The sequence below is a fragment of the Brachionichthys hirsutus genome, chromosome 21 (genome assembly GCF_040956055.1).
Source record: "Brachionichthys hirsutus isolate HB-005 chromosome 21, CSIRO-AGI_Bhir_v1, whole genome shotgun sequence".
In the NCBI taxonomy this organism is placed as follows: Eukaryota; Metazoa; Chordata; class Actinopteri; order Lophiiformes; family Brachionichthyidae; genus Brachionichthys; species Brachionichthys hirsutus.
Genome location: NC_090917.1, coordinates 9,962,758 through 9,973,054, shown reverse-complemented (window position 1 = coordinate 9,973,054; position 10,297 = coordinate 9,962,758). Strand labels below are relative to the sequence as shown.

Genomic DNA, 10,297 nt, shown 5'->3' with positions numbered 1-10,297 from the left:
TAAGATTCATGTTCATGATCATAGAAACGATTTGACAACTTCCAAATGTAATTAGAAGAGTGTTAAACTATAGTGTTTCTAGATGCATCAGAGACATTAGCAGTGGTATTTACTACTAGTATCTCTGGTTATAAGGCAAGGATGCAATACCCGCTTAAGAGCAGAGGTCATATTTAAACTCAGAGCGAAATGAACAGCTGTTTATAGAACGCTTGTTATAAACATGTGGTAAATATCTACTTTACATGGTTTCCTTTGATGTTCAATGCTGTATTGCAACAAAGTAAAACAAATTAAAGTCACGTTCGGATGTATGACGTGGCACAAAGGAAGGCGGTCACGTGAGGTTTGGTCGGACACTGCCGCACGTGGTTTCTCACGTGACCTAATCGATCTCCGTGCTGTTCCCGAACATGGACGTTTCATTTGCAGGCAAACGAGCTCTCGTCACCGGAGCAGGAAAAGGTAAAGCCGACAGAGGGAGCCCGGCCCCCGCATTGTGCGGGACGGCACCGCAAATTGAGGCTGCGTCCCGCATTTTAATGTCACCGCCACGTGTTTTATTTTAATTGTTAAAGTCAGAGCGACACCAGCGCGGGTCCGCTGCTCCTCCCCTTTCTCTCCTTCACTCAAGCGACCGGTATGATTGACAGCTGCCCGTCATCGTTCACTGCATGCGCGTCCACTTTCCCACAACATTGATAAGCCCCGCCTCCAAACAAAGCCGCTAACGCCAGCAGGAAATGATCATTTATGGGAGAAAAGCACGGATCGATCCGCTCAAACATGCGGGAGCGCCGTGCAGCTCTCACTGCTGATTGGCTGCTCCCTGTGCCATGGCTCTGCGTGTAACCAATGAGATGGTGCTGTGGGTGGGACAATGCTACGTCATCAGAGCCAAAATAAAGCAGTTTTAAATTGATCAGATGCCAATATGCGTCAAATGCTGAATATCGGTGCAGATTAAAACTATTGATAAAAGAAGAAAATTGTGGTAAAATAAAAGAATGTGTTTTTGTGTTTTTGTGATTCAGGGATTGGTCGGGCGACGGCTCTCAGGCTGGCACGCTGCGGGGCAAAGGTGGCAGCGGTGACTCGCACACAGGCCGACCTGGACAGTCTGGTGCAGCAGGTACCTTCCTCACACACACATCCACGGTGCACATAAGGGGGACCCCTTTGCTTGGCCTTTGACCCCTCCACACCCTCCTGTCCGTCTAAGTCGTTGGGGGTTGGTGAAAACTTGGAAAATGCTCCGGTGGAGGTTTATACTTCCAGATCGCAGATTCGCGTATTCAGACAGCCTCAGACAGAACATCCGATCATCATGCAGAAGCTGAGCGTCCAGGCCAGCCCGCTGCCCCAGAGACCCCCAGAGACCCCCAGAGACCCCCAGCGACGCTGAGCGTCCAGGCCAGCCCGCTGCCCCAGAGACCCCCAGAGACCCCAGAGACCCCCAGAGACCCCCAGAGACCCCCAGCGACGCTGAGCGTCCAGGCCAGCCCGCTGCCCCAGAGACCCCCAGAGACCCCAGAGACCCCCAGAGACGCTGAGCGTCCAGGCCAGCCCGCTGCCCCAGAGACCCCCAGAGACCCCCAGAGACGCTGAGCGTCCAGGCCAGCCCGCTGCCCCAGAGACCCCCAGAGACCCCCAGAGACCCCCAGAGACGCTGAGCGTCCAGGCCAGCCCGCTGCCCCAGAGACCCCCAGAGACCCCCAGAGACCCCCAGAGACCCCAGAGACCCCCAGAGACGCTGAGCGTCCAGGCCAGCCCGCTGCCCCAGAGACCCCCAGAGACCCCCAGCGACGCTGAGCGTCCAGGCCAGCCCGCTGCCCCAGAGACCCCCAGAGACCCCAGAGACCCCCAGCGACGCTGAGCGTCCAGGCCAGCCCGCTGCCCCAGAGACCCCCAGAGACCCCCAGAGACCCCCAGAGACCCCAGAGACCCCCAGAGACGCTGAGCGTCCAGGCCAGCCCGCTGCCCCAGAGACCCCCAGAGACCCCCAGAGACGCTGAGCGTCCAGGCCAGCCCGCTGCCCCAGAGACCCCCAGAGACCCCCAGAGACGCTGAGCGTCCAGGCCAGCCCGCTGCCCCAGAGACCCCCAGAGACCCCCAGAGACCCCCAGAGACCCCAGAGACCCCCAGAGACCCCCAGAGACCCCAGAGACCCCCAGAGACGCTGAGCGTCCAGGCCAGCCCGCTGCCCCAGAGACCCCCAGAGACCCCCAGAGACCCCCAGCGACGCTGAGCGTCCAGGCCAGCCCGCTGCCCCAGAGACCCCCAGAGACCCCCAGAGACCCCAGAGACCCCCAGAGACGCTGAGCGTCCAGGCCAGCCCGCTGCCCCAGAGACCCCCAGAGACGCTGAGCGTCCAGGCCAGCCCGCTGCCCCAGAGACCCCCAGAGACCCCCAGAGACGCTGAGCGTCCAGGCCAGCCCGCTGCCCCAGAGACCCCCAGAGACCCCCAGAGACCCCCAGAGACGCTGAGCGTCCAGGCCAGCCCGCTGCCCCAGAGACCCCCAGAGACCCCCAGAGACCCCCAGAGACCCCAGAGACCCCCAGAGACGCTGAGCGTCCAGGCCAGCCCGCTGCCCCAGAGACCCCCAGAGACCCCCAGAGACCCCCAGCGACGCTGAGCGTCCAGGCCAGCCCGCTGCCCCAGAGACCCCCAGAGACCCCAGAGACCCCCAGAGACGCTGAGCGTCCAGGCCAGCCCGCTGCCCCAGAGACCCCCAGAGACCCCCAGAGACCCCCAGAGACCCCCAGAGACCCCAGAGACCCCCAGAGACGCTGAGCGTCCAGGCCAGCCCGCTGCCCCAGAGACCCCCAGAGACCCCAGAGACCCCCAGAGACCCCAGAGACCCCCAGAGACCCCAGAGACCCCCCAGAGACGCTGAGCGTCCAGGCCAGCCCGCTGCCCCAGAGACCCCCAGAGACCCCAGAGACCCCCAGAGACGCTGAGCGTCCAGGCCAGCCCGCTGCCCCAGAGACCCCCAGAGACCCCCAGAGACCCCAGAGACCCCCAGAGACCCCCAGAGACCCCAGAGACCCCCAGAGACCCCAGAGACCCCCAGAGACGCTGAGCGTCCAGGCCAGCCCGCTGCCCCAGAGACCCCCAGAGACCCCCAGAGACCCCCAGAGACCCCCAGAGACCCCCAGCGACGCTGAGCGTCCAGGCCAGCCCGCTGCCCCAGAGACCCCCAGAGACCCCCAGAGACGCTGAGCGTCCAGGCCAGCCCACTGCCCCAGAGACCCCCAGAGACGCTGAGCGTCCAGGCCAGCCCACTGCCCCAGAGACCCCCAGAGACCCCCAGAGGACCCCAGAGACCCCCAGAGACGCTGAGCGTCCAGGCCAGCCCGCTGCCCCAGAGACCCCCAGAGACCCCCAGAGACGCTGAGCGTCCAGGCCAGCCCGCTGCCCCAGAGACCCCCAGAGACCCCCAGCGACGCTGAGCGTCCAGGCCAGCCCGCTGCCCCAGAGACCCCCAGAGACCCCCAGAGACCCCAGAGACCCCCAGAGACGCTGAGCGTCCAGGCCAGCCCGCTGCCCCAGAGACCCCCAGAGACCCCCAGAGACCCCAGAGACCCCCAGAGACGCTGAGCGTCCAGGCCAGCCCGCTGCCCCAGAGACCCCCAGAGACCCCAGAGACCCCAGAGACCCCCAGAGACCCCAGAGACCCCCCAGAGACGCTGAGCGTCCAGGCCAGCCCGCTGCCCCAGAGACCCCCAGAGACCCCCAGAGACCCCCAGAGACCCCAGAGACCCCCAGAGACGCTGAGCGTCCAGGCCAGCCCGCTGCCCCAGAGACCCCCAGAGACCCCCAGAGACCCCCAGAGACCCCCAGCGACGCTGAGCGTCCAGGCCAGCCCGCTGCCCCAGAGACCCCCAGAGACCCCAGAGACCCCCAGAGACCCCCAGTGACGCTGAGCGTCCAGGCCAGCCCGCTGCCCCAGAGACCCCCAGAGACCCCCAGAGACGCTGAGCGTCCAGGCCAGCCCGCTGCCCCAGAGACCCCCAGAGACCCCAGAGACGCTGAGCGTCCAGGCCAGCCCGCTGCCCCAGAGACCCCCAGAGACCCCAGAGACCCCCAGAGACCCCCAGTGACGCTGAGCGTCCAGGCCAGCCCGCTGCCCCAGAGACCCCCAGAGACCCCCAGAGACGCTGAGCGTCCAGGCCAGCCCGCTGCCCCAGAGACCCCCAGAGACCCCAGAGACCCCCAGAGACCCCCAGAGACCCCCAGAGACGCTGAGCGTCCAGGCCAGCCCGCTGCCCCAGAGACCCCCAGAGACCCCCAGAGACGCTGAGCGTCCAGGCCAGCCCGCTGCCCCAGAGACCCCCAGAGACCCCCAGAGACCCTGAGCGTCCGATTGGCGGGACAAAGCCCAGCATTTATCCAATGAGCGCCCAGTTTCGCGCAGTGGAACAGCCCACGCCACGCTTCCCCTAGAAGTCAGTAGACGCTCAGCGTCCGACTGCGTTAAAGCGCGAACGAGAAGGAAGTTGTGACAGTTACCTGTGAGAAGTAGCTGGTTCTGAACTAAAGATCAAAGTATTCTAGCGCATATTTAATCGATGAAATCTACACACAGCTGTACATATTTCACACTCTGTTTGACTCCTCCTCTCTTTTCTAGAGCAGACCTGCACTTCTCTAGATTCTCCTCTACCTGCAGATCACAATGTCATCTGCAAACATCATATTCAGAGGAGCTTCCTGTCTCACCTCATCTGTTAGTCTATCCATCACCATGGCAACCAGAAAGGGGCTCAGAGCTGATCCCTGGTGCATCCCACCTCTACACTAAACTCCCCTGTTGCTCTACTGCACACTTCACTGCTGTCGTACAGCTGTCGGATCAGAACGTCATGTCCATTGACTCAAACCCCCACCCAGTCCACAATGCACCAGAGCCCTTTGATCCTCCTGCAAGTGGTGGGCCTACTGGAGGACCCATCCATGGCTGTGTGATTTACATTTAGACCGTCTTCCTTCTCTACCTCAGTGTTTGCTGTTGACTTCTTCTTACAGTGTGCGTCCATCATTCCAGTTTGTGTAGACCTGGCAGACTGGGGGGCCACAGAAGCAACCCTGCAGGATGTCGGCCCCATAGATCTGCTTGTGAATAATGCCGGCTGTTCCGATTTGCAGCCTTTTCTGGATGTTACACCTGAACAATTTGACAAGTAAGACAATTAAACACGTCTTACTTGTTGGTCCGGTCCCTACTCAAGGAGCGATGAGGTTAGAGCTAGAAATCTGATGAGTGGACCGCTCTTATCTCCTGGGCCCCAGCTGCCCCGGCTGCAGCAGAAAATGGCGCCGAACAGGGACAATTCAGCACTATTTTACATCATAGCCATGAGCTGTTGTATTAATTATGTTTTTTTTCATCTCCAGGTTGTTCAATGTAAATGTGAAAGCTGTGATGCATGTCTCTCAGGTAGAAAATATTCAGTATGTATTCCTGTACCAGTGTACCTGATTCCTTTGTCATATTTAAATAGAACCTGTGATTTATTTTTTTAGTACAGATTCAGATTTTAGGGGGAAAAAGCAGCTCTTTAGTGTGCGTGTGTATTTAAATAAAGAAATTGGCATCTTTCCACCCGGGCGGGACGGCGTCTCCTTGGAGCTTGTGGTGCTGAGGCTGGTTATACACCAAGCTTTATTTGGACCTATCACTCATTATAAAGAATATACACAGATAAAGCCAAAATCACGAAAATGATGCAAACACAGCGCGTGTGCAGGAGACGAGTACCTGAACCAGCACTCGTTCCGGTATAGAATCAGTTACAATTGCACAAATGGAAAGGAGACTGGCTTGTGCTTCTGAAAGGTCTTTCTGTGTGGGCAGGTCGTGGCTCGTGGGATGAAGGCCAGAGGCTCCGGCGGCTCCATCGTTAACGTGTCCAGCCAGGCCTCCCAATGTGCCTTCAGGGATCACGCTGTGTACTGTGAGTCACGCATCCTGTCATATTTATATTACTTAATGAATGAGGAGTGTTTACCGTGGTGCTGGTTCCAGTGGTCCGTCTTTATCCGCCTCACGGGTGATGCTGCAGCCTCTCCCAGTTCCTCTAGGGGCGAGAGGTAAGCGACTCCCTGGAAGCATCGCCAGTGCACTTTTTTTTTGCCACAAAAAGGGCAAACCAAAGACAATCTCTGTGTGTTCAATTCACCAAAATTGCATGCGTTTGGGAACCGTAGAACCCGGTGAAAACGGGGAGAACATACAAGTTCCTGACATCTGTAGTCATGAAGTCCTTTGAGCGCCTGGTTCTCCACCACCTGAAGACCCTCACCGCCCCCCCCCTGGACCCGCTGGATCCCCCCAGGGCTGTGTACTTTCCCCCTGGCTCTTCTCCCTGTACACCAACTGCTGCACCTCCAGCCATCAGTCCGTCAAACTGATTAAGTTTGCGGACGACACCACCCTCATCGGGCTCATCTCGGACGGTGATGAGTCTGCCTACAGGAGGGAGGTGGACCGGCTGGTGTCCTGGTGTAGCAGCAACAACCTGGAGCTGAACAGCCAGAAAACAGTGGAGATGATCGTGGACTTCAGGAAAGTCACAGTCCCACCGCCCCCCCTCGCCCTCACAGACTCCCCTACCCCCATCTCCATCGTGGACTCTTTCCGCTTCCTGGGCACCACCATCACCCGGGACCTCAAGGGGGAGCCGACCATCAGCTCCCTCATCAAGAAGGCTCAGCAGAGGATGTACTTCCAGCGGCAGCTGAGGAAACTCAAGCTGCCGACCCAGATGTTGGTGCAGTTCTACACCTCCACCGTGGAGTGCGTCCTCACCTCCTCCATCACCGTGTGGTACGCTGGCGCCACCACCAGGGACAGACACAGAGTGCAGCGCATTGTACGTGCTGCGGAGAAGGTGATCGGCTGCAAGCTGCCATCGCTCCAGGACCTGTATGTCTCCAGGACTCGGAGGCGTGCAGGTCGGATCACAGCCGACCCTTCCCACCCTGGACACGGACTCTTTGACCCTCTCCCCTCAGGCAGGAGGCTACGGTCCATCCGGACCAGAACCTCCCGCCACAAGAACAGCTTCTTTCCCTCAGCCGTAAGACTCATGAACACTTAATGGTTCTGTCCCGGACTCCTGAACATTCGTAACTGATAACTTGCACTGTTCCATTTGCACTGCGTGATTACGCTAGTTTACTGCTGCTAGTATACATCTGTGTATCCACTCCTGATGCTGCTGTTTTGTGATGTGTCTGTACTTGTATGTTTTTGTATTTAGTCATTACTGTTAGATGTAGCACGACTTCACCGAGACAACTGCGCTATACCCTGTGCCACTGTTAGGGATGAAGTCTCTAACATTGTTGTATTAATTTACAAATGCACCGAAATGAAACAGGCAGACTCCAAGTTACTTTTTCTCTCACGCAGCCTGGACCGAACGGGGCACATGCTTCCTCAACTAACTGTTTCCGCTTCCCGGATCACGTTTATTTATAAAGTTCATGGCTCCACCCCTTGACCCTAGTGACATCACGATACCTTCACAGTGCACAACATCGTTGCCCACCAGATGGGGCTGTTCTTTTCCATAAGTTACATTAAACAAATTAAAATATGCAAATAACCCTATCAGCCACCCCATCTGTAACATACGATGTCATGTTTATGCTGATGATGCTGTTGTGTTCCTTTGTTCAGGTGCCACCAAAGGAGCGCTGGACATGCTGACTAAAGTGATGGCGCTCGAACTAGGACCACACCAGGTACGCTTCTTCAACATGATAACTCCCTGTAACAAGGTGACCATGATGATGCACAAAATATTTTTGTTGCTGCTTTTTTTAAATGGCAAGAGGTGTTATTGGCTGAAGGTTCCTTGGTGTTGGTCCTTACTTTCAACACCATTAGAATAAAGCAGGGGTCGGCAACCTTAAACAGCCATTTAGACGTTGGAGACCATCAGTTGTTTACTTCTAGAAAACAATAACAACAACACGGACAATGAGCTTTTGATGTTGTAATAACACATTTATTTACGCAACGGTGATCAGGACGGGACCCGCTCGTCTGATCAATCCGGGTCAGGCTCACTTTATCGTCCCGCTCCGGCGACCTGGTACATAATGTTCTGGGGTCTTGGAATATCGGGCAAATGGCCGGTACTCAGCGTAGCCGAGCTGTCAACGGCTGGCACTGAAGGAGTTAAAGATTGAGTTTAATAATGTTGGGTTCTAGATGATGATAATGCTATTCTCACTGACGAACAGATTCGCGTGAACAGTGTGAACCCCACAGTGGTGATGACAGAGATGGGGCGCCTGGCCTGGAGCAGCCCCGACAGAGCCCAGACCCTGCTGTCCCGTGTCCCCCTTGGACGCTTCGCAGGTGATTTACCGAATTTCCTCGGGTATTCTGATTATTTCTGCAGGCACACACTGTTTAAGGACGTCACTGTGCACATTTATTATTATTATTATTATTATTACTATTATTATTGCTATTACTATTATTATTATTACTATTATTACTATTACTATTATTATTACTATTATTATTATTACTACTATTGCTATTATTATTACTAGTACTATTATTATTACTATTACTATTAATATTATTATTATTACTATTATTACTACTATTATTACTATTACTATTACTATTAATATTATTATTATTACTATTATTATTACTATTATTACTATTATTACTATTATTATTACTATTACTATTATTACTATTATTATTATTATTACTATTATTATTACTATTGTTATTATTATTACTATTATTATTATTATTACTATTATTATTACTATTATTATAAGTCTATTATTATTACTATTATTATTACTATTATTATTATTATTACTATTATTATTACTATTACTATTATTATTACTATTACTATTATTATTACTATTACTATTATTATTACTATTACTATTATTATTACTATTATTATTATTATTATTATTATTATTATTATTACTATTACTATTAATATTACTATTACTATTATTATTACTATTACTATTATTATTACTATTATTATTATTATTACTATTACTATTATTATTACTATTACTATTACTATTATTATTATTACTATTATTATTACTATTATTATTATTATTACTATTACTATTATTATTATTATTACTATTATTATTACTATTATTATTATTATTACTATTACTATTATTATTACTATTACTATTATTATTATTATTATTATTATTATTACTATTATTACTACTATTATTACTATTACTATTACTATTAATATTATTATTATTACTATTATTATTACTATTATTACTATTATTACTATTACTATTATTATTACTATTACTATTATTACTATTATTATTATTATTACTATTATTATTACTATTATTATTATTATTACTATTATTATTACTATTATTATTACTATTATTATTATTATTATTACTATTACTATTATTATTACTATTACTATTATTATTATTATTATTACTATTATTATTACTATTAGGCTCGCTTCACCCGCCCCCCCTGCAGCCTGAGGCTGGTTTTATTTTTGCTTATATTACACAGTTCAGTGTGCTAAAGTAAAGTAGACTGCCTTTGTAAAGCATTAAAGGGTTTATTACAGGGTTTATTACAGGGTTTATTACAGACACAAATCAACCCATCAGCAGAACTACTGGTGCCTTTAATGCAGCCAATGGTGATACATGAATATAATCCTGAATGTAAACGTCATGATGAGAGTTAACTCTCCTTATTTACTTTAGTATGTGTGTCTGTGTGTGCGTGTGTGTGTGTCTGTGCGTGTGTGTGTGTCTGTGCGTGTGTGTGTGTGTGTGTGTGCGTGTGCAGAGGTGGACGACGTGGTGAACAGCATCTTATTCCTGCTGAGTGATAAAAGCAACATGACGACTGGAGTGACTCTCCCGGTGGATGGAGGTTTCTTGGCCTGCTGAGCCTCCTGGCTGCCCCCCCCCCCCCCCCCCTACGCTCAGTAAAGAAGAAGGATGTTCCCTTTATTAACCCAAAAAGCACTTGTCATCGCTAAGTAATAATAACAACACACAGTTTTATTGAGTCATTAAACTCCAACTTGAATTGTCCTCGTCTCTCACGTTGGGATGCATCTGTTTTAATCTCTTTCTGTATGTGAAGATAAAGCTGAAAGGATAAAAGAACACGTCGTCATCAGAGTGATATCAAGCTGTCCTCCAGCAGGCGTCTGGCGGTTGTAGCGCCCGACAGCCTCTAGGGGGGCCGCGCTCACCCCGGTTCCATGCAGCCCGATTGGC

The 10,297-nt window shown here is 51.8% G+C and overlaps 1 protein-coding gene across 1 annotated transcript; it reads left to right on the top strand.

The window, feature by feature from the left end:
• Positions 1-413: 413 nt before the first annotated feature.
• On the top strand, positions 414-9,988 carry dcxr (dicarbonyl/L-xylulose reductase). Its single transcript, XM_068754688.1, has 8 exons — positions 414-465; positions 1,035-1,132; positions 5,030-5,184; positions 5,399-5,441; positions 5,859-5,958; positions 7,689-7,753; positions 8,258-8,375; positions 9,858-9,988. Exons 1-8 carry the CDS (start codon positions 414-416, stop codon positions 9,959-9,961), a joined length of 735 nt encoding a protein of 244 aa, XP_068610789.1. The 3' UTR covers positions 9,962-9,988.
• Positions 9,989-10,297: the final 309 nt, after the last annotated feature.